Genomic DNA, 25,909 nt, shown 5'->3' on the forward strand with positions numbered 1-25,909 from the left:
GGGCGTTGAATAATCAAAGATATGTAAACATAGCTGGCAGATTGCCAGAAAATAGCCGCAATAGATTCGTAGATCGGCTGTCTAAAAAAACAGTAAAAAAGACAGACAAAAAAATTCGTCTTTTCATTGAAGGCTGATCTGTTATCTTTTGATTAAAAATCTGTATAAGTTCTTGCTGCCTCTATTAGCTGATCTCAAATAACCTTCATTCAGAGTGAAACACACCCCACACCCATTTGACCTTATCTCTTTGAATTAAAGTAAATAAAAGTCAATTTTAAAGTGAGAAAGTCATTTTTGAGAGTGAGGTAAGTCAAGTGTGACCAAAAATTTAATCACGCGCATGAAAAAAACTCGCTCCACTAAGAGCGAAAAATGACGTACCACATGCAATTCAGTTAAAATTGCATGAACGAATGAACAAAAAGTGGCTGTGACGTCATATGGTCGTAACAAAAATCATGACGAAATAAAAAAAAAACCAAGAGAAGGCCAATAATAGCCCCAGCTATCGCCGTGCGGCTATTAAAAATAACTGATTAAGTAGGACTATTTGTCTACACCAAACGGCGGGTGGGCATCTTCTCTATAAAACTTGAGCAAGGGCCATTATTTACATTACATTAGATGGCATTACAAGAGTTAAATTTACAACACAAAACTCTGGCTGAAGTTAAATTAAGTTAACTTCGGCTTAAGTTAAAAATTTTGGCTCAAGCTTAATTAAGTTGAATTGAAAAATTCTATTTTTCCGCACTTTTAATTTGACTTTCAGTAGTAAATAGCCGCAGAGTCAGCTTAGCTGCATTAACTTCTGAATGCAAGCTATCGCCAAACAACACCTAAAATGTGTATGACAAAAGAACGGTCAGAACAAAATTTGTTTTTTTAAAAAATCAAGAAAGACAAACAGGACTTATTCAAAAATATTCAAAAACCTCTTTTTGAAAAACATTCAAAACGATTCAAACACAATATTCGCTTGCTTGGGTTTAGATCAAAATTGATCAGTCGCAAAACTGTTAAAAGCTAAAAACAATGCAATCATCATATCAGGCAGAATGCTGAAAATGGCCAGGTTTGACCATATTGTTGCGCACTGGGCGTTGAACAATCAAAGATATGTAAACATAGCTGGCAGATTGCCAGAAAATAGCCGCAATAGATTCGTAGATCGGCCGTCTAAAAAAACAGTAAAAAAGACAGACAAAAAATTCGTCTTTTCATTGAAGGCTAATCTGTTATCTTTTGATTAAAAATCTGTATAAGTTCTGGCTGCCTCTACTAGCTGATCTCAAATAATCTTCATTTAGAGTGAAACACACCCATTTGACCTTATCTCTTTGAATTAAAGTAAATAAAAGTCAATTTTAAAGTGAGAAAGTCATTTTTGAGAGTGAGGTAAGTCAAGTGTGACCAAAAATTTAATCACGCGCATGAAAAAAACTCGCTCCACTGAGAGCGAAAAATGACGTACCACATGCAATTCAGTTAAAATTGCATGAACGAATGAACAAAAAGTGGCTGTGACGTCATATGGTCGTAACAAAAATCATGACGAAATAAAAAAAAAACCAAGAGAAGGCCAATAATAGCCCCAGCTATCGCCGTGCGGCTATTAAAAATAACTGATTAAGTAGGACTATTTGTCTACACCAAACGGCGGGTGGGCATCTTCTCTATAAAACTTGAGCAAGGGCCATTATTTACATTACATTAGATGGCATTACAAGAGTTAAATTTACAACACAAAACTCTGGCTGAAGTTAAATTAAGTTAACTTCGGCTTAAGTTAAAAATTTTGGCTCAAGCTTAATTAAGTTGAATTGAAAAATTCTATTTTTCCGCACTTTTAATTTGACTTTCAGTAGTAAATAGCCGCAGAGTCAGCTTAGCTGCATTAACTTCTGAATGCAAGCTATCGCCAAACAACACCTAAAATGTGTATGACAAAAGAACGGTCAGAACAAAATTTGTTTTTTTAAAAAATCAAGAAAGACAAACAGGACTTATTCAAAAATATTCAAAAACCTCTTTTTGAAAAACATTCAAAACGATTCAAACACAATATTCGCTTGCTTGGGTTTAGATCAAAATTGATCAGTCGCAAAACTGTTAAAAGCTAAAAACAATGCAATCATCATATCAGGCAGAATGCTGAAAATGGCCAGGTTTGACCATATTGTTGCGCACTGGGCGTTGAACAATCAAAGATATGTAAACATAGCTGGCAGATTGCCAGAAAATAGCCGCAATAGATTCGTAGATCGGCCGTCTAAAAAAACAGTAAAAAAGACAGACAAAAAATTCGTCTTTTCATTGAAGGCTAATCTGTTATCTTTTGATTAAAAATCTTATAAGTTCTGGCTGCCTCTACTAGCTGATCTCAAATAATCTTCATTTAGAGTGAAACACACCCATTTGACCTTATCTCTTTGAATTAAAGTAAAGAAAAGTCAATTTTAAAGTGAGGAAGTCATTTTTGAGAGTGAGGTAAGTCAAGTGTGACCAAAAATTTAATCACGCGCATGAAAAAAACTCGCTCCACTAAGAGCAAAAAATGACGTCACACATGCAATTCAGTTTAAATTGCATGAACGAATGAACAAAAAGTGGCTGTGACGTCATATGGTCGTAACAAAAATCATGACGAAATAAAAAAAAAACCAAGAGAAGGCCAATAATAGCCCCAGCTATCGCTGTGCGGCTATTAAAAATAACTGATTAAGTAGGACTATTTGTCTACACCAAACGGCGGGTGGGCATCTTCTCTATAAAACTTGAGCAAGGCCAATTATTTACATTACATTAGATGGCATTACAAGAGTTAAATTTACAACACAAAACTCTGGCTGAAGTTAAATTAAGTTAACTTCGGCTTAAGTTAAAAATTTTGGCTCAAGCTTAATAAAGTTGAATTGAAAAATTCTATTTTTCCGCACTTTTGATTTGACTTTCAGTAGTAAATAGTCGCAGAGTCAGCTTAGCTGCATTAACTTCTGAATGCAAGCTATCGCCAAACAACACCTAAAATGTGTATGACAAAAGAACGGTCAGAACAAAGAAAGACAAACAGGACTTATTCAAAAATATTCAAAAACCTCTTCTGAGAAACACAGCCGTCAGATTGCCGGAAAAAAGCCGCCGTTGACGCACATCGGGACTGAAACAGAAAAAGAAAGAAGAGACAGAAACTGACCGAATTTTTTTCTGTTTCTTTTCTGTCCAAAAGTGTTTGAATTGACCGTGCAGTTTCTTTTAAATTCTTAAACTATACTTCATTTAGCTTCTACACCGAAAGCTAATAAACTCAATACTAATGTTAGCTAGCAAACACTCCAATGATCTTTAATAACCTAATGCTCATAGACTTAATGACCGATTCCATTCAGTTGAAACAGTGAGTGAAGAAAGTCAGAAGTCAAACGTGAAAATCGTGACTTATGTAAAACGAGATCAAAAGCTGACGCAAATCCGAAAAAAGGAGATTGCCGAAATAATAGCCGTTGTGAGGCTGAAAGCGGCTATTAAGGTTGACGAAGAACATACACTGCATACACCCGTACTTAGCGATCGAGTGCAAAAGTAACATACCCGCCAAATTGAAGGAAGAGAGCGCAGGGGCCCTTAATTAAAAAAACAAACATAGCCAGTAGATTGTCAGAATATCTACAAAATAGACTTTCTCGCCGTAGAATACAGATAGAAACAGTATAAAAATGAGTTGAAAAAAATCGTGGCCTCTTAAAAAAAATATCGTGGCCTCTCAAATTTTCAAAGCGCAAAAAAATAGTTTTGCAGTGTGAGGTAAAACATGCATGATCGAAATCTAGTCGCGACAGGCGGGCAATTTGATTCAGAGGGATTGTATCTTAGAAAACATTTTGGGTGCACAAACCTTTTGACAGTGGATAGGTTGACACTAGTGACCGCACAAATAACGGTCACAAACCTTAACAACTATGCGATATCTCCTTCGCAAATTCAAATGTAGATCACGCAACAAGCAAAAAATCAAGCGTGAAATAGCCACCGGGAAAGTCAAGCAAAAAAGGTTCAAGAAAAATGTGAAACGAAAAACAAAGGTCAGACGACAAAACAAAAAACAGCAAGACGAGTGAAATACAATCCAATGAATTGAATGGAAAAACTAAGAACTACGCAACCTGACCAGCAGACCAATTGAACAATGTCAACCAAACAGTCTCACAAGTTCCGAGAAAAACAAAAATCACTGCTAAAATTTCTGAAGTTATATACCGAAGGCCAAATTTGATCCATTTAAATCTACCCCTTAACCAACGAATCTTTGAAAAGTGTTTAGTGGCAACTTAGGATAGAAAAACTCAAAAATTTAAAAAAGAGAAAATTTACTGAAGGTTGCTAAAATTCGTGATATTATTATCATCAAAATTATTTTTCGTCTCTAGAATCTGTCCAGTAACCAGTATGAGAGCAATATCCAATTTCTTCAGATCCGTTTCGTCTTCTCCAAAATCTTCACTGGCCATAAAGATCGATATACTCCAAAAATGATAACAACTTTCAGAAAATTTAAATTAAATTGCAAATTTTATCAAAAAACTGCTACAATTGGTGATATTAAAACCATTCCATTGCCATTAGAAACTATGCAGTCACCTATTATCAAACTAGTTTGATAATACTAAAAACAGTTGAGAAAATTGCAAAATTAAAATATTTGCGTGTTTATGTGTGCATTACCAAAAGATATAGCTCAGAAAATAGACGTAAAAATTAATTACGTCTTTCAAAAGACCTTGAGAAACCATTTTTAGACTAAGCACGAAAAAACTAAAAATGACAGTTTAACCTTGAATTAAGGCCTTCCCAGCGGCTACAGCACTCTAAGCAGTTGAAGGATTACTGAAGCCAGCCATAAGCCTCTAATGAAACCTAATGCTCACTGATGGGTGTTACCTGTTTATCCCGTTTTGAAAGATCAAAGTCATTGAAAAATATGAGAAAACATCTCACAAAAAACATAGCCGGTAGAATACCGAAAATCCTCGAAGCGTCCTGCATTATTATCTCCAACCTAACCTTACCGAAATCAGAACATCAAAACGAAAACATATGAACCATTGGAATCGTAGAAACATCAGAAACAAGAAACATCAGAACGAGAAAAAAACAAAAAAATAGTCCAATAAAACAAGTATTTTAGAAAATGCAGACACAATTTTTTCAGTTCAGGTTGTGATTAGGTGCAGGGGTACGTAGTTGGGGTGTAGATAGGTAGGTGGGTGGAGGATGTTGGCAGGTAGGTGGGGGGGGGCAATTATCTACGTGGAGGAGGTAGGTGGGGGGCTGTAGTTTAGAAAGCATAAGTAGGGGTGACTTATTTAGGATCAAAAAATCTCAAAATAAGCTCTTCACCTTGAATATTATCAGCAGTTCCTAATTTCTATACATTACAAACTAAGCTACTGTTAAAGTCCAATGTTTGAAAACAGAAGTCAACAATCAAAAACGGAGGTAAATGCTCGAATAGAAAGAAGTCGAAATTCAAATCATGAACAAACTTGCGTCAGCTAAAAAAAACCTGTATAATTTCAATACCCATCGAGTCGTAAAAAACCTGTAGAATAAAAATAATCCTCTTCGAGTCGTAAAAGAGCACCGCAAAATAGCTACTCATAGCTTACAACTATAAAAAGTAGTTCACCAAACCAATTAACTCGGATTTCAAAATATTTCCTTATTTTTAAACCAAATTTTGAAAAAACACTAACCGGGAAGCACGCATTGCCTTAAAAACCAAAAAATGCTAAAAAGAAGCTATAACGAAAACTTCAAAAATGAGTTGAAAAATTCATAACAGCTAACAATTAATATCCGCGAACATTTACTTAGCGATTGGTCTAATGAATTCTATTTAGTCGAATATGACCTTGCAACCGGACGTGATCGGTATATCCTGTTTTGAATTTCTAAAGCAGTTGCTGAATATCTTGCAATTAGACACAGACCGCGTCTACGTTAGTATCCAAAAAAGTTAAATTACAAAGCACTGATTTCTATGCTTTATAGATATTGCCACGTCAGTTGATTATAACTTTGAACTTACTCGTAACTGTGGGTGGGTTAGCTTCTGGCGCTTGTGATCTCTCTGCTCTGTTAGCATACTGGGGTTCCAACTCACTCACCAACACATAATTCCCCTCCGCATCAATGCCATCTGTCCCTTCGTATGATTCCTCTGTGGAAATTCCTCCCGTGTTATTGTTGTACCTCATCGGAGGCGGGGGCCTCGCTGGGGCTCTGTTGAACCCTTGACTGGGGAAATACACCGGACGAAACCCGTACATAGGGGCACAATTATTGACTATGGCGTTATTGATCATGTTGTTTATATTGTATTGTGAGAAGAGACTGTTGGTGTTGGGGTGGGTGTCCCCCCGTGACGTCATTTGAGATGGATGGGGCGGAAAACTGTTGACACCAGAGGGCCGAGTTGCATTGGAAGGAACTGATTGCTGTTGTGGTTGATTGCGCGAGGCATTACTACTGTTGCTACTGTTGCTGATGGTATTGATGTTGTTAACAATATCGGCGATGCGTGCCTGATTGAGTGTCAACTGAACGCTGAGGAGGTTGTTGAGAGTCAGTTGGGTTTCAGCAAGCTGGCGTTCAAGTCTATACAATAGATCAGAGTGTTATCAAGATTTCAGGTTCAAAATTTTACAAATAGCATTCTCTTCCTTTAGCCCGGTAAGTCCAACAAAAACAGCAATTAAAGCACGCGTGATATCAGTTCAAGCCTTCTAGTGTTCAATTTAAAATCGGGATATGGACTAAATTTTTCATTGGTATTCTAGCTCTATCAAACTTAAGCAAAATTGCTCATTATGGTGAAGTCTAATATTATGCATCATGACCGCTGATAACCATTACTACTCTTTCCCATTTCAGGTTCTCCCCTACCCGTAGTTTAGTGGTCATATAACATATTGCCCCCCTTCGTAAATACACCATTATGGGTGGATATAATTTCGTATGTGTGTGTGTGTGGGGGGGGGGGGGTGGTGGACAGCACCAACATTACAACCTTCCGGTTTCCTGTGCCATATGTTGGAAGTAATTCGAAAATCCCGACAGAGATCCCGTGATTCCCGAGGACGCCATCGAGTTCGGCTCTGAGCTTACATTCCTCGGGTCGAGAGGGTTGAAACTGGGCGGGAAGTAAAAGCTGCGAGGGGCTCCTCCCCCATTGAACGAGTCGTTCACGCGTGTCTGCCTGTTGAGGCCCTGTACATTGCGAGGCTGTTGGGTCTGGAAGTGGTCGAATGAAAGTGGCTGTTGTTCTCTAACATTGAGGGAACGTGGTCCTAATTCAGCAGCATCATTGAACGTTGGCATTGACGGCGTCTCCGGAATATGATCTAGAACCATCAGAATCATTTGTTCCTTTTCCAGGCCAGAGACAAAATATACGAAGAGCTGAGCGCCTCTGGGAAACTTAAATGTTAATTGAATTTAAGCAAATTTAAGCAAATATACGTTAATTGAATTTAAGCAAATATACATTCATTGAATTTAAGCAAATATACGTTAATTGAATTTAAGCACAAGTCATGCAAGGCCAGGATAATAAAACCGCCCGCTTTTACTCGCAAATTCGCATCCGACCAGGTGGTCCTTTTATAGAACAAAAACAGCGTCAGACGACGAAACGAAAAATAAACAGCCTGATAATTCTGGAATCGCATCGCAGGAACAGTTAACTATATCAGCTGCTCAATTAAAATTGTTCTTATTTCGCACTATTCGATTCGGGGAAAAAACGAAGCACAAACAAAGCAAAACAGTAAATCTGATAAAATTTTTTTTTGATGGTTCTTCGAAAGGTTCAACTCGGAAAAAGATATTAACATAGTCGGCAAATTGCCAAAAAATAGCCACCATTGAACCGCTTGACCCAAATAGGGATTGAAGCAGGAAAAAGAAAAAATTAAGAGAAAGAAATTGAAAGAACTTTTCTAGGTGTCAAGTGATCTTATTTGGTGAGTAAATTCTGCATATTTGGTTAAATGCTAAAACTACACTTAATTCAGCTTTTAAACTGAAGGCTATTATGCATAATACTAATGCCAGCTAGCAATCGCTTTAAAGAACTTAGATAACCTAATGCATTACAACTTAATGACAGAGCTTGATAAGTTTATCCCGTTTCGTTTGATTTTGCTTTTTTGACTTTGACCGTATTAACTAAATTGGGTAACTAAATGCGTGAAAGAACTAAAAAAATCCATTCAGTTGAAACAGTGACTGAATTAAAGCAAAAGTCAAGCGTTAAAATTGTGACTTATGTAAAACGAATAATGTGATCAAAAGGTAAAGCGAATTTAACATAGCAGGACTGAAAAAATTCGATAGATTTTCATTAACTTAGCAAACAAATAGACCTAGAAAGAACCATGAAAAGATTGAAATGCAACCAAAAAATTTTAAAAAAAACAGTAAAATTCGGGGTCAAATTGCCTTATGTGAACAAAAAACCACAAGAAAAAAAAAACATTTTTTTTGTTCAAACAACATTTTCCAACTCTTCATTAAAATTAGAGTGAAAAAATTTCACGCCGCAAAACCACGCGCTTTTTCGATCAACTTCCTGTTTCGCCATGACCATAGTCACTACCCCAATTTGACTCAAAAATCATGAAAACGTGTGAACAAATCTTAAAAAAACAGCGGCCCAATACAATTAAAATTCTTTGAATTGCAAAAAAATACAGCGCCAAAATAATTGCCGTCGAGAGGCTGACAGTGGGTATTAAAAAAACATAGCCGTCCGATTGTCGGAAAATAGCCACCGTTGACGCGCTTGATGCACATAGGGATTGAAACAGAAAAAGAAAAAAAATACAAATTGACCGAATTTTGTCAAAAAGTGTTCTAAATTTGCGTGCAGTTTCAGTTGAATTCCAAAACTCTACTTAATTCAGCTTTTAAACTGAAAGCTAATAAGCTTATTACCAATGTCAGCTAGCAAACACTCTATGACCTTTGATAACCTAATTCTCAATGACTTAATGACCGGGCTTTATCGGTTTATCCCATTTCTTTTGATTTTACTCTTGACTTTGACAGTAATCAGTGTAATGCGCAATTCAATTGCGTGTAAGAAATTAAAATCCATTCAGTTGAAACAGTAAGTGAAGACGCAAAACGTGATCAAAAGATAAAGCGAGTTAATAAAAAGGAGAGCGCGTAAAAAATATCCGTTAAGAGAATGACGGCGGCTATTAAACATAGGAATTTGGAAACAATTTGTAAAATTGAACTAACCGTATTAGGATGACCATAAACATAAAGGCCAACGGAGTTGTTGATGAACCAACAATAACGCAAATTTGCGGAGTTGTTTACTTAACACCAAAACCCACCATTATCTGATTTGTAATATTGCTATCCAGTAAACGACCATTGAAACGTTAAAATGAATAAAGGTGCTCGAAGAGGAGCTAAGATTATGAAGGTGTTAGTGACGAGTCGGGAAAGGAAGTTAGCAGACCGGGAACTAAAGCGGAGGATGAAATTGTTAGATATGGAAGTACGTGTGCTGATCCGTATGAAGCAGATAGCACAGGGAAGGTTGTTTGCTGCGAGGGGAGAAGAATCAAATAGCGGAAATGAATCGGAAGAGGAATGGCTGAGGATAATGAGGGCGGAAGAAAGTAAAAACTAAAACTGTATAGACTAAACTTAAACTATTATCATCATCATATCATCATCGCATCATCATCGTTATCGTGTTGTATATTTGTGCCTTAGAATTTAGTTTATTGTGGTTTCGGGACAACTTTCCGCACCGGGCTAACATGACCCGTTCCGCCGTCCGTGACCGAAAAAGCAAGATAGATCGCGGGAACCGATGGGCCAGCGTGCGTGCCCATGTAACATTCCCAATGACCCTGATTGTCCGGGGGGAACTAATATACACGTAAATATTAGCTGACAGCGACCGGGCAATCATCCGTAGGTCGGTCGAACTCAGCTCGGTAACGTCCTCGGTCGATTCACTCGAACGAACCCCATCGGGGAGATCAAACAAATAACGGTCTGGTCCTGATTTTCGCAGGCGTTTCACCCAGTCCTCGATAATTCCGCCAGAGTTGCGGGCACCCGTTAGAACTACTGATAGAGCAGAGCACACGCAGTTGTACCTATGATGACCAGTACGCAGAGTCTCGATTCGGAACTGGGTAACGTCAAGAGACTCGGAACTGAAACAATACGGTTACTTAATTATCATCGTATTTAAACGTAGTACGTGCAATATACTATAATACTCACTTTTTGAACGCTGGAGAGAGCGGGTGGGTACCGTTAGAAGGTATCCCCAATCGTTTCCACAGCCGTTCTACCCGCCACTTGTCAAGGTGAACCATAGGTCCGGTCCTACGAACGGCGACACGCTGTTGGCACTTCCGACAGCTCGCCACCACCTTCCCGCAGAATTGTCGTAACCGCTCGACGTGGTACTTCGTGCGGATAAAACTTTCCAGCTGTAAACGATCAGGGTGATCTCTATCTTGATGTTCCATAATCAAAGTAGGGAGCGCGTCTTCGCTATGGAGGACTCGTCTTCCATCTCGGTAGAGTTTCCCTCCGCGAATTGTGAATAGTCGAAGCTTTGTTCGGAAATGTCGATCTTTGCGAGTAAGAAGCTTTGAAGATGTCATGGAGAGCTTTTTGTAGTGTAGTAACTTGTTATATTCATTGACATCCATTATAACTGAAAGAGAACAGAGTTTTACAAAATTCGTAATTTTGGCCAAATCTGAAAATTTTTACAAGTTGGGACCGCAAATTTGTCCACCCCCCCCCCCGATTTTTTGAAGCCGATATGGCTGAACCAAGCTGGTGTCACCATCACCCTAGGGCAGCCCTAAGCTATTTATAAACCAGGATTGGTAGTGCCAGCTTTACCCATTCCGGAGCTATTAACACTTATGAGGGGAAAAGTGATAATTTTGGGGAAAAATCCGAAATTCGCAATTTTGGAGTTTAATGAACACTAGTCATACTAGGGCGCAATAAGGCCCTGAGCCTACGCTTGATTCGGCGGAATACGAACCATACCCCCCAAACCGCCTTAAGTAAACAAAAGACCCGGAAACACATAATTCGTAAAGCAACTAAGTATAAGTCGACTTGCCGGCCAATTTGAACTTTATGCTTGTTACGGACGTACGGCGCAACCAGACCGTAACCCTACAGCACATAAGCGGACGTGCGGACGGTACCCTAGGAATTCCCCTAGGTAAACAAATTGCACGTGAGAACAGAAAAATCCGGAGTTCGCATATATGTAAATTTGGCAGCCATCTTGACTGATATCTATTAGGTAAGTTCGGTATTCGACACGTTGAAGTTTTACGGCATTGGTATGACGGAATGTAAACAAAGTAGCCAATAGCATTATGGCAAGTGGAAACGTGGTGCAATAATGACGGTTATTTGGTTTGAGTAAACAAACTGTTTGCTCGGCTCAGTATAAAAGCGGCTTACACTATAAGCGCAGCGCAGAAGTTGCAAATCGTGAACGAGTTAATTATCGATTGTTTGGCATAGTTTGCCGGTATCATTGAGCGAGAGGCTCTGGTTAATCGTTATTAAGCGTCGTTGCGTTTAACTTTGCCGGAGCGATTGAGCGAGAAGCTCTGAATAGTCGCTGTTACAGAATTAGAGTTATTTTGCTAAGTTTTGCCTGATTTGATTGAGCGAGAAGCTCGGAGTAGTCTTTGCGGTTCGGTTACGTTACTGATCACCGATCGCTGTTGCAAGTGAGCGAGAGGCTCTGGAACTTGCGTTATTCGATCGAGCAAGCGGCTCGGATTAGTTATAGTTGGCAGAGTTGCCTGTACCGTTGAGCATTGAGCTCGGATTGGGGTCTAGCGTGTTTAAAATCATTAGACGGTTAGTTAGGTAATAGAGCGATCGCTCTGATAGTTTGCGGGATTACCGACGTTTATAGCGGGTAGATAAGCGTGTAGAATCGTATCGTTCCGCGGGAATTTGGTTAAACGTAGAGTTTGTTGTGCTTAAGAATTACCAGTCAGTACTCTGAGTAGTTCTTAAGTGTATTCTAGTTAGTGCTGTAAACTGGTACTATAGTTGGATTACCATTGTATAGTTTGATTGTTTGTTGTTATATTTACTATCATTCCGTTAGTTACTTACGTATTTGGTTTATTAATTGAATAGTTGCACTAACTGTTTTGATCGAGCCGGAAGAGCAAATAAACGGGCAAATAACAAGAACGAACCACCAAATAAAAACCTTTCGAATTGTGAGATCTGGGCGCTAGTTCCCGTTCTAGGCTGCCTAATAAAGTTCAGAATCTTACACAATTGAATAAAAACTTCAAAACAGTAATTTATTAGAACTTGAAAAAACAGCTAAAAAAATGCTAAAACGAAAACCTTGTATTTAAAATTCAGCACGTGAACCACAATTTTTGCTCTCATGGCAAATTTTTCCCGCTCTTAGAACATTTGAACAATTATAACCGACTAACGTCGGGCGAATTGCTCTCAAACAAGCTTTCATTGACACTCGACCAATTAACGAAAAAAATGGGATGTCATTTTGTATGAACGAATTCGTCTAGTTTAAGAAATTTTTCCACAACCCGTCATCAATTAACATTCAGTCAAACTAAGATATCCTCGGTGGACGTCGCCACCTTCACTTGAATTAAGGAAAACTCATTTAGCGGAAAAAAACCAGAGCTACAATCAAAAGATTGCAAAAGACGTTTCGCAAAACAATCTGCGGAAAATTACACAAATGAATGAAACATAACCGACTCACGTCGGCGAATTGCTCTCAAACAACCGGCGAGCGGTTGGCTTCGTCAGTAGCTAGCCACGGGGGGGGGGTGCACCGGGGGCTGATGGGGGCAACACTGGGTTGGGGGGCAACAGCGCGGTGGGGGATGGAGGCAACAGTGGGGGTGGGGGGTCAACAGGGGGGAGGTATCTCAACCTGTAAGAACCACTCTTCACACCAGAAGTATAAGTCTCCAAAACAGTTTGAGCTGAAAGGCTCTAAGAGCACTTAATGCCCGCTGGGCGCTACCTGTTTATCCCGTTTTTGAGGACGAAAAGTCAAAAACGTCAGACGAAAAATCGGTCAACCGAAAAATCGCATAAAAAAAGACCGACAGGACTAATATAATTGCTACAAACTTCGTTTGAGAGCAATTAATAAAAGATGACTTGCAGTGATGGCCGCGTAGTAAACTGGAACAATGAGCTCGACAAAGTAGCCCAACTGATGCACGTTCAAACCGCCCTTCACACCATGAATTCATGTATCAAAAACAGTTCGGCGAATAGCATACTTAGAGTATAGTAAGCCGAAAGGCTTTAAGGGCCCTTAATGCCCCCGGGCGTTACCTGTTTGCCCCATTATTGAGGCCGAAAAGTTAACAAGGTCAGTAAAAAAAATGGTCAAGCAAAAAAATTGCCCAAAAAATATCACAGGACTAATATAATTGCTACAAACTTTGTTTGAGAGAGATTGAAAATCTATCAAAGACCGAAATTCTGTTTCACAATTCTCGCCTTTAAATTTCACCTGTAATTGACTTTCAACAGAACTTAAGGACACAGCCCCAACACATTTTAAACTCTTTTAATAAAAGAAAATCAAGAGAAGGCCGATAAGAGCGCACTCGACTTCAATTTTCAGAGCTACTGAAATATAGCCCTGAAAGTAATAGCTCACTAACTTGGGAGCAATTTTCATTTATTATCTTTATGGAATTTAATCACTGCTTTAACAAATATTTGCAATCTAAGGCTGCTTTGAACAGGTGCCACACAAAATTTCGTATTATACTGAAGGATAATTAGTTTTTATTTACGTTCCTACCTAGACTTTCTCTAGTATTTGCGTTATTTTCTTCGTCTTCGTCTCCACTGTCATAGGCCATTGTGCTGTCCATCATAGCCAGAGCTTCTGGTCTCTTGCATGATAAGATGTAGTATGCCAACTCGACCACTGGTTCTAACATGAAGGTTGCCTGCAACACCTGGTCCGCCCTGTCTCCGCCATCTTTTAGCAGTTTAGTTACCTACACAGACCCAGACACTTAATTAGTAGCAAAAGACGAGTATGTTGCACTGCTACAACTGTTATAAACTTGCTCCAAAATACAGTTGGCTTTATCACCAAAATATCTGCTCCAAAATACAGTGTTGGTTATTGGAGTGATCTTTGCCATTATTACACAAGCTATCGTAGACTAAAAAATAGCAGCATATCTACCAAGTCTACTTAACGAGTACAAAAAATTATCTACAATTCGGCTACTTCTTGCGGGTATTTCAGATTCAGTTCAACCCCATTAGTTCGTGTAAACATTTTGCGCTCCTCAATGCTTCGCAGAGCTATTCTTTCCATAGTAACGTACTATACACGTACTATAAACGCACTCGGGGTGATGGAGAGGGGTGAACAGACAAAAATGAGAAAACAATCAACTAACGTCGCGCGAGTTGCTCTTAAACGACTGGCAAGCGGTTGGCTTCGTCAGTAGCTAGCTACGTTTTAGACAAGCTACTTTCAACTCAATTGAAGGGGCGTGGTCAAACTCAGAAAACCACCCTTCACACTATGAATTTATGTCTCCAAAACAGTTTCGGTGAATCGCATACGTAGAACCCGAAAGGCTCCACGAGAACTTAATACCGTCCGGGAGTTACCTGTTTATCTTGTCTTTGGGGACAAAAATTCAAACGGGCAAACGGGAAACCGGTCACACGAAAAATTGTTCAAGCAAAAAATTGCATAAAAAACCACAGGACTAATATAATTGGTAAATTTCGTTTGAGAGCAATTAATGACAGTAGTAAGTAAATGCTGTCTCAAGAGGGGAGGGGGTTATCCTACGATACTTAAACATGGAATAATAGGGGGTTATCCTAGACGGAAAGGGATTAAGGGGATTAGTCCGCCATGAAACTCATTTTTCCGTCATGACAACCCTAGCGACGGTTGATTTGAAAGCTATTCACGAAATTTACAAGGAATTGAAAAAGGATTATTCTCCATACGGTGAAAGGTTTGTTTATTTCTTGGCAACATGTCAGTACTTGGATCCTGACCTTGATTTGGATATTGCGATAAAAATGAGACCCTATGGTGGAGTGATCGGTATTGATAATTCTTCTCTGGACAAGTATTTCAAGTCTTCAAAATTTTGAGGTTACATGCTATACTTCACGACGCTTCAGGCTTTGAATATAGTGAAAAAGGGCCGGGCTATTCTTATGTCCTACCCTGTCCAGTGACAAACGAGTACCTTGGTCATGTGACAGGACTTGCCGTCTGTCTATATGTAAAAACTTGTAAAAGCAAATTATTCAGTTTGCTGGAATGTTGAAATCACGACCGGTTGTTCTTGATTTTGAAATTTTGACATAAAAAGTCTGGTTTTATTATAAACGAACTAGCTGTTCCGACAGAAAATTATTGCGATACTGTGTCATTTTTACCCCCAACTTCATTCAACATACTGACTTTGAGTGAGAGACGATCATACAGTTGGGTGTCAAACTATCTGCATGGTTTGAATTGGGAGAGTGGAGATCATCCATATTGTTATTTGCAACAAATTTCTAATAGCATAGCACTTCGATTTCCCTTGGCAATTTTTTATTCAAAGGGAACAGAAAAAACAGAAACTCATCAGAAACTTCTCAAGAAGGATGTTATCAATTTAGAGATTTTATTATGAACAAAATGAAAATTTGAAATTTTTTCACGAGACACCAATTTGTACTTTACATGTTTTAAGCTGTCCTAAGCGACAAAGAAATAAACACTGTGCAAGAAAAAAAAGCTACACTTTTTTACCTGTGAATAACGAATGAATTAACGGTCCGAAAAAGCAGCACCGTCTCTACTTCAAGTGAACTTGTCCCCAAATTTAGTGGTTTACAGTTGTATAGCGGATGAAAATCAATTAACAGTTACATTTGTCAAAGAGGAAGAAGTTGACAGTCGTGGTCAAACTGTACTAAGGAAACAGCAAATTGTCTGTACTAGAGATGAAAAAGAAGCCGTCAAGAAATACCTCGCTTTTGGAGTACTTTCAATTGTACCATGTCTTTGGAAGAGAAAATGCGAAAGCTGAAACTAACCCTTTACCTATGCCCAAGCGTGCAGTACCAGTTCTGATGTCACTGAATAATAAGAGCCTTCCAGCTGAAATAAGACAAAGACTTGAAAAGAACAACGTACAGTCAATTGTTTTCAGAGACAAAACTGGCAGAGTAAATGCGAACTACACCATTACTTTTATTAATGATAATCAAAACTCACAATTTGACTCACAACTTATGAAATTTATATAATGAAATAACCAAATTTACCTCTTTTTTAAAAAACTTATTTTGAAATGAGTAAAGCAGAGGATCAGTTAGATACGGGCGGGGCAATAACTGACTTAGTGTTTGATGATAATCACCAAGAAAGACGATCATGGAGGTTTTGTAATTCAAGGATACCACGATCAGAAGTTGTTTATTTTACACAATTTTTTATTATAATTTTTCTCATAATAGTTTCTCTGGTAAAACTTGTGTTTTTCCAGCTGGAATGTGAAGACTCTACATTTTGGTTTTCTTTTCTTGTACAGTTGGATACGCTCTTCCCAACCCAAAATTTGTTGTGGAAAAACAGAGCTTATTTTCAGAATGTTACTCGAAAACACTATTTCTCCAAAGTTCCTCTCGATTTTTTATTTCTACCAACATGAACAACCCAAATTTAAATCACTAGAGGAAAAATTAAACATACAGTTTACCAAATTTTCAAGCTTCGATTTGATATCGGAGCTAGAAAACTGTCTGTTGGTGTTTGACGATTCATGCGAAGAAATTTTCAATGACAAAGAGTTTTCGAAATTGGCTACAGCAGGACGTCACAAAAACATTAGTGTAATTTACGTAAAACACAATTTATTTCAACAAAGTAAATGGTCACGAACTATTGATCTTAATACAACACACATCATTTTATTTAAATCACCACGTGACATTCAACAGATTGGTTTAATTGGTCGACAGCTTAATAACACGCAACTTCTGAAAGATAGCTACGAGCTAGCCACCAAACAACCCTTTGGTCATTTACTGATCGATTTGGATCCAAAAACATCGGACGTTTTACGTTACTGCTCCAATATTGCTCCACCAGGACCACCCGTTTTTACCTTCCCCCAGCTAAAGCTGTTATAACGAATTTGAGTAATGAGAGAGAAAGAGCTTTGTATGCTGCGGCGAATGTTAGAGACATCGGACATAAAATCAAAAGAACTAATCAAGTCGGCACCAAATAGTTTTATTAACTTTCTTTGCAAGTTTTTGCTTAATGTTGTCAACGGTAACTTTCCAGCCAAGAAAACTTTGATACAAGGCCATGAAAATTCATTTAAAAAACTTTTATCCAAACAAACAAGTTTAAAGAATAAAAGGCAGATTTTTGCTAAAAACACGGTTCTGTTGAAAGGTATTGCTCTCTCGTGTTACCTTCATCTAAGGAACTGATAATGTATAGTGAAGAATTTATTTTAATTCCCAAAAGAATGTTCATGACAACACAACCGGCGAAAAGCGAAATCTTTGATAATCCTGTTTACAAACAAAGCCACGCAATTGTCTCTCGTTCAAAGAAACATGTTTCAAAAACCGGAAAAAAGTGAAAAAGAGGATGGAGAAGTCCAGACAGAACCCAGCATAAATGTTGGAACAGATCATGAGGAAAAAGAGGAGCCCAAGAGTGATGACAATGAAATTGAACCTATTGTCAAAAAAAGTACAACAACGTTTCAGTCAATAATGAGAGATTTGGGAGTGATGGAGAAATACAAAATCGGAAAAGCAGAAATCATTCTCAACAAGATATTAGAATCCCCGACGGTATCCATTAAAGATCCAGTTGGTATCATTCATATCACTCATACAGCAAGAAAATTGATATTCAAAAATATTCTAGAGCGTTATTAGCTCTCGAACTTTCACCTCATTTAGTGTCGAATACCTATGCCAAACAGATCTTGGAAACATCTGAAAGCGAAGAAGACATTTTTGCAAGCCCATGAGGACAATCAGGAAGCGGTTATCAAGTTACCAACCAAACAAAAACGGGCACAGGAAAAAAGACGGCACGACACCAAACAGAAAAAATGGTCTTACTTCTTCTGAGAAAAAAACGTTGGACCAACTGTATTTGAAGGGACCTGCATCGTTTGGAAACCCAACGCGATTAAAGCCCAAAGCAAATTATCGTTTGGTAAAGTTGAGACATAATTGGAAACCAAGCCATCTTTTACAAAATATCGCCCAATTCGTTTATGATTTCCTAGACTTAAAGTAATAGTAAAAGACATAAATGAAATTTGGTCCGTTGACTTGGCTTATGTGGATAAACTAGCAAAATACAACAGAAAAATTAAATAATTATTGGTTGCGGTCAACTGTCTTTCCAGATACCTTCATGTGGAGCCCTTAAAAACGAAGTCTGCAACGGAAACAGCCTCGGCCTTTAAAAAATGATAAAAAACAAGCAACCACAAAAAGTGTGGGTTGATGATGGTACAGAGTTTCTTGGAGCCTTGAACCTTATGCAACAAACAAAAAATTCATTTATACAGCATTTTTAGTGAAAAACAGTCTGCATTCGCAGAGAGGAACATTCGATCACTAAAAACATTATCTACAAGTACCTTGAAGAAAAGTGGACATACTCCTACATTGATAAACTGGATCAATTTGAAAACAATTAACTCACGGGTCAACAGCGTAACCAAATTTGCTCCAAATAGAGTCACTAAAAAGGATGTTCCACGACTTGTCTCTTTGAATGCTCAAACAATCAAGTTTCAGAGACCCAAAATTTACGTTGGAGATTTTGTTAGAATTGTCAAGGACGAAGCCTTCAGGAAAGGGTATAAACAATCTTTCACCGACGAAGTATTTGAAGTAGAAAGCTTAGCAACCTTCAATCCACCAACGTATTCACTTATTGATGCAAACGGTGACAAAATTGAAGGCAAATTTTATCAACCAGAGTTAGAGCTTGTTCGTATAGAGAAAAATGAGTGAAAACCGTTTCACTGATGAATTCACTGTGCATGTTATTTCATCTGCTTCAATAAAAATTTTGACTCTAACACTCTCAGTTCATTTCGAAACTTTTTCATTGATGAAATTCAACTCGCTGGTGTCTGGAGAGTAGCTCAGTGAGATCATTTTCCCCACAAAAATTGAGCATATTGTAAATGGAGACATGGTAGTATATAGATTAAAAGGGTACGAAAACAGCTAGAAAAGGGCTACTGAAGCCAATGTGATCTCTCGTCCTTATAACGGGGAGAAATTATCTATCATGACAGGAACATATAATTCAGTTGTTGACATACTAACTACTATCAAACGAACTGTTGGACTACCAAACTTTTCATTCAGAGATCAAGAAAACTGGAAAATTTGAAATTTTGACGGGGAAAGATGAGGGAACTACTTTTTCAAGTAAAAAAATTACGAGTATTATCGGTTTTTCGGGCATTCCAGATGGCAGTGGAGTACATATAGGGTACAAAATGAAAAGCGCAACATCAAACAGACTAATGAGTGATGAAACGGCAGCATGCTATGGAGAATTTCCCGTTGATCTTTGCTCAGGAAAGCACTTAATTCTTATATATACGAATATTATTGGGTACCAGTACGTTGGTGATACAAAAGCCCCCTTGCCTCGAGTCATTGATTCAAAACAACGTCTGAAAAACGGTAGTGTCTGCGAGCTTTAACCAACTCATCGAATTGTTTTTTTCCAATTTAGATTACAAAAAACTCATATTAAACACTATACAATCAATATCGATTGAGCTTCGCACAAAAACGGGAGATTTGGTTCCTTTTTCGGGAACCGGTAAAGTCATTTTAACCCTTCAGTTCAAAAAATTTTCCAATTAGCATGGAATCTTATTACGCTAACCAAGCAACATCCTTACCACATTTCTCTGGCCACTTCAGGCAAAGAGGCAGCGGTTTTGGTGCATTAGCTGCGGGAATTGGGCGCGTCGCTTAACCCATAGCTCGACGTTTCATTCTTCCTACTGCAAAACGTATTGGAAAAGAAATTTTAAGGCAAAGTGTTCCAGAGTTGTTAGACGTTGTCAGCAGTAAAAAATCACCCGAACAAGCACTCAAAAATACAATAAGCAACACTGTTAAAAAACGAACAGGGGGATCAAGACTTCGGCAACAAAGAAAAACAATTAGGAGTCGCTCAAACAAATGACCAAGAAAAACATTAACCAAACAAAAGTTGGTCATTTCAAAACAAAAAGTTCCAAAAAGAAGTCGGTCTGATTTCTTCTCTTAAGTTAAATATGATCGCTAACCTGTTACCAAACGAAGCAACCCATAGCTCTTTGGATCTGTTTGAGAAACGGGCGCTCTTGGTGACTTTCGATGGAAGTTTTTGTCAAAAATTGGGACCTGTTTATAGTCCTGATGGACACATGTTAGAGTTCGCGGTAACTGGTGACCGTTACAACTTTATTGAATTACCAATTTTTTTTTTTGGAAATCAAAAGCAAAATTGTTCAGTCTTCAGGAGCTGATCTCAAATATGACGGGGCAGCTACTGCTGACACTGCTAGAACCGATGCTCCTTACTTTTGCAATAATGTGTTGCATTCACTTTTCTCTGACTGCACAGTGTCAGCCAACGGATTGAAAATCTCTAACGCAAATGGAAATTACGCACACAAGAGTTTTATAGAAAGTTGAGTTCTCACATAACAAAGATGCAAAGAACGGCATGTCAAGGCTATTCTTACGAAGAAGATCCATCTGCAATAAAAGCAGCGGAAATTGCTCGAAGAAGAAACTCAGTCAGAGAGTCTGCAGAATGCACTTCTTATGGTAAAGTAGCGGTCGACTTTTTAACAAGTGATAAACATTTGCTCAGTGGTGTAATACTTCGCATTGCATTCAGAAGATCTATTGATGATTTTGTTATCGTTTCCGATGATGCCGCAAAACATTATAAGGTGAAAATTGTTGAAGCTAATTTGTACGTTCGCAAGACGACATTGAATGACGAGGTCGTGTCTGCCATTGAAAAAACCTTGCTTACTAGCCCTGCTGCCTATCCCTACTTTGAAACGTTGACATAGACGTTTTTGGCTTCAACTGGTCTGCATAGTTGGAAGCAAGCGGATATTTTTGCACGAGAGCCAATCCGAAGATTAGCCATTTGTCTCAATACAACGAAGCTTTTTTGGGCAACAACATGCAAATTCCATTTCCTTTTCAAAAATTTGACTTGGAACAGATATATATTTATCGCAACGGGTTACCAGTGGCTGATAGCCCAATATCTACAACTGATAACAAACGCCTTTATTTTAATACAATATCAGATCCAGCCTATATTGACAATGGACACGCAAAAATTTTGTCAGACTATCCCAACCATTTTATAATGGTATTTGATCTGACTAGCACCCAACAAGCTTCTCATGATTTTATACATCCGGAGCTAAGAAACTGCTCCATATCTATCGAGTTGAAGTTTTCGGCGGCCTTACCGACCAACATTGAAATTTTTATCATTGGAGAAAAAGCTAGTACAATTTTTGTTGATACTGCGCGACGAGTGTCAAAAAATCATATTCTAACAAACTGATGGATGAAGACGACATTAATGCTTTAATTCAGAGATGTCAAAAACTAAAGCACAAATTTCGAGGTGTATTTGCAGCAGACAATTTTCCTTCAAAATTGAAATCCAACACTTTTTTAATAGTAAACGCGTCAAAATCTTAAAAGTCCTGGCACGCACTGGCTCCTCATTTAAAAAAAACAACCATCTTCCGTTTGCTGATCCGTTTGGACGATCCTTGTCTTCTTACAAAAATATTTATCAAGGACTTGAAAAAATTGATGTACAGTTTCAGCAATTACTTGAAAACCAACCAATTCAAAGTCAAAACTCAGAATTGTGCGGACTCTTTTGCATTTTTATTGCTCATGTAATATTTGACAATAGACAAAATGTAAATTGTAGTGATTTTCAATTGATTCGCTTTGCTCTTCACATGATGCTCTAACAAAACTAACAATGTGAAATAATTTTTTTTAAACTGAATTTTTTCTTCAAATACAAGACGAACAAATAGTAAATCAGAATCTTTGTTTAGTTTTCCAAAACCACTCATAAATATATCCATAATCTGACAAAAACCACCGGAATGAGGACCACTCAAAATTGATTCCACTCTTTTCAAAGTTTCACTACTAAATTGATCAGTTTGAGTTTTCGAAGAAATTGTAGAACACACAAAATTGTGAATCGTTTTCTGTGGTACAATTGAAGTAGATCTTGCCAATGTTTTTGAGATTCCGCTAGTGACCGCTGTCGATTTTGGTAGTTTGGTTGCCGCTGTTGCCAAGGGTGGAAGCCGCTTGTTCCAAAGGGTGGGATTTGCTGTATCCATTTTCTCTCCAGATTTGTTATTAAAGTCAACGGCAAGCTGTAATTTTGAAAATGTATCTCCTTTACATTCCAGACCCATTGAAGTTGATAATAAGTGTCTGAAGGTAGTGAAGAGACAGGGAACTGCAAAAGTTTTGATTGGCTTCATGGTCTCAACATCGATTGCACTCTCAATCAGAACGTGAAAATGGTTAGTGGGTAACTGACAAAATTCAGACTCAAAATGAGGACACACAGCATAGTTATTCGAAGCTGTTAAGTTTGGCTTTTCGTCAGCAATTAAAAACTTGAACTGCTTTTGAAATTGTTTGAAATAGTTGGGAGAGCGCTCAAACATTGCTTCCACCATCTTTACTACACTGATCAAATTTTTGATTCTTTGCTGGGGTGGATTTGATGGGGAATCTTGCGTTGGAGATTCACGTATTTTTTCTGCTTCTTTGACTAAATTTCCAAACTCTTCTAGAGTCAAAGAAATTCTCTGTTCAAACTCGTAATCCTCGGCCGCTTGCTTGAACAATTTTAGAAACACATATGTTCCGGTTCTCTCATACGTTTTTAAAGTTGCCCTGACCAAAGGCTTCTCAGTTTGGGAAATGTCGAAATATTAATCTCCAAACTGTGTGTCTTTTGAGGAAGTAAAAGGCATGGTAGGCAACTTGTTTTATCACTTTCAGTCAACATAATGTAAATAACTACGAAGTTAGGAGGCGCGGCAAGTTGGTATTAAACCAGTGTCATATTTTTAACTAAATCCAAGTGATTGGTAAATACAATCTCAAGTACGCCCCACGGCGTACTTGAGACTGTTCCTTTTAGACTTTTATACGTATGTGACCTTAGATAATAGTTAATTAAAACCATACCTCTATAAGCCATCAGAACATACTTGCGAACAAAGATAACAGGTACACGTGTTTTGTAAATAAAGCAATAAATTTATCAGCACAACCCACACTTCTGTGTGGGAGAGAGTTAAACATTAATAGTGTAGGGACCCATGTATTTTACAAGTTGATTTAGAACAGATGTGACCCTAGATAGTATAGTGTAGAGACCACACAAAAATCTACGTAAAACAAATACAAAACAAATGTGACCCCAAACTCCTCTGTAAAGGAACCACAGTGCGCCTAGTAAAAACCACATGCTATATACAATATATTAAGCAACTAGGTGTGACTATGCTCCAATGATTTGTTTGGTCTTAGATAAGGCGAACCTTGCGAAACACATGTTGGGAAAGAATTTTGTACTTGTGTTCATTTTTAGATAATAGTTAATTAAAACCATAACTCTATAAACAACATAAAACCATCAGAACCTACCTGCAAACAAAGATAACAAGTAAATGCGTTTTGTATATAAAGCAATAAATTTATCAGCACAACCCACACTTCTGTGTGGGAGAGAGTTAACCATTATTAGTGTAGGGACCCATGTATTTTACATACAAGTTGATTTAGAACAGATGTGACCCTAGATAGTATAGTGCAGAGACCACACACAGTTTACATAAAACCAATACGAAACAGATGTGACCCCAAATTCCACTGTAAAGAAACCACAGTGCGGCTAAACACATGCTATATACAATATATTATGCAACTAGGTCTGACTATGCTCCAATCATTTTTTCGGTCTTAGATAAGGCGAACCTTACGAAACACTTGTTGGGGAAGAATTTTGTACTTGTGTGCATTTCTTTCTTTAGCTATTACTTAACAGTTAACTATTGAAATGAACTTGAACTTTCAAAACAATGTCTGTGAAATTTTTTCGGAGTCTGCTATCTCCTTTGAGATAACTCTTGTTTACCAAACAGTGTTTGAAAATTTTGTCGTTCTGATACAACAGAAAAGAAAAAACGATTTGTGGTACACTTACCAGCATTGTTTGATACCGAATCTGTTTATTAACGCTATTGCTGCCCTACCGGAAAAAAACGGAGCCGGCTGAATGCAGTATCATTACTTCCGGAGGACACTTAACACCAAAAACTATACCACAAATGCTTTCGACTGAAAAAACTTTGCCGGAAGAAGTGAGACGTATCTTGTACAGATACAACTGCGATTGTGTGCCCTTATTCGAGAATCAACTCGGTACATATCAAGCCTACGAAAATTTGGGTGATATATGGGGTGTCAAATCATCACCATCCTCACCGGACAGTCAGCCACCGAGTGTTTCAGTTAAGTGTTCCAACTCCTGCTGTGGATCCAAGCCCAACTTTTACTTCAACCCCAAGCCCCTCACTCTTTGAGGATTTCCAGAGGGAAAGCAACATCTCTGACAATTTTGCGAATACAAGTCAGTTTGATGTCAATATTTTATCGGGTTCAAACTTTCAGACACCACAACCCCAAACAAAATCAGCCGATTTCAAGACACCCAATTGCTCGGAAACTCCAGTAGTATGCGCAGCACCAAAAAACGAAGACAAGAAGACTCTCTAATGGACTTTTTTGACCTCTAACAACTTATTTAATATTGAATTATATTTCCTTTGCACTTTGGTGTTTTGTTACTAGCTTTTGTGAATAGCTCGCTAATTGACACTCTTCTTTTAATCCTTGTATATAGCTAGCCGACTTCAGAATCAGAATTTTACAAAAATGGTCATGTTCAAACATGTTCACAAAAACAGTACTGTTTAGTTACACAAAGTTGAGAGAAAATTGTTCAAACATCTTCAGAAGGTAATATATAGCAGGAAGCAACCAAGCTTCTGATTGGTTGAGAGAAAATTTGTTGAGACAGCTATTTTTGATGAAATTTTGATTACTTTAGTATGCCTCCATACTAAAGTAATCAAAACTTTAGTATGCCGTGGATTACTTTATGCCGTGGAGGCATTCTTTCGACGAAATTTTTGATGAAAGCTATTTTTGATGAAAAATTTTTAAAGTTGATGAACACTTATCTCACTAACAGAACTCAAAAGAGTTCAGATTGATGGATGTCTGTCTGACTGCGAGTCTATCTCAAGCGGTGTTCCCCAAGGGAGTGTTCTTGGCCCTCTCCTCTTTTTAATCTATATAGAGGACATGCTGGCTTTGCCTTCTTTTTCAACTTGTTTTTGTTACGCCGACGATACGAAGTTGATATGCCCCTCTGAAAATACCTTTTTAAATTTGCAACAAGATCTTGAGCGTCTCTCACAGTGGTACAGAGACAATAGCATGATGTTCAATTTAAACAAATGCGTCTTTTTACATCTCTCAGAGAAGACAACTGGCAGTCTTTTTATTGACAATTATCAGCTCCAGAGATTTGATTCAATATGCGATCTTCGATTAAAAGTATCAAAAACACTCAAATGGGAAGCTCATATACGTGGTAAACTCCTGAAAG

At 38.0% G+C, this 25,909-nt stretch overlaps 1 protein-coding gene across 3 annotated transcripts in view; it reads right to left on the reverse strand.

Moving 5' to 3' along the window:
• The window catches only part of LOC142356404 (uncharacterized), a 272,147-nt gene that overhangs the window by 9,820 nt on the left and 236,418 nt on the right, over positions 1–25,909 (reverse strand). For all 3 annotated transcript variants that reach the window (XM_075408335.1, XM_075408324.1, XM_075408329.1), the window contains exons 16-18: positions 13,910–14,111; positions 7,073–7,406; positions 6,092–6,660 (exon numbers count right to left, since the gene is read on the reverse strand). In XM_075408335.1, the coding sequence (XP_075264450.1) occupies positions 6,092–6,660; positions 7,073–7,406; positions 13,910–14,111 (1,105 nt within the window). The remainder of the gene's footprint in view (positions 1–6,091; positions 6,661–7,072; positions 7,407–13,909; positions 14,112–25,909) is intronic.

Source organism: Convolutriloba macropyga, chromosome 2 (assembly GCF_964194025.1).
Source record: "Convolutriloba macropyga chromosome 2, txConMacr16.3, whole genome shotgun sequence".
NCBI classification, from domain to species: Eukaryota; Metazoa; Xenacoelomorpha; order Acoela; family Convolutidae; genus Convolutriloba; species Convolutriloba macropyga.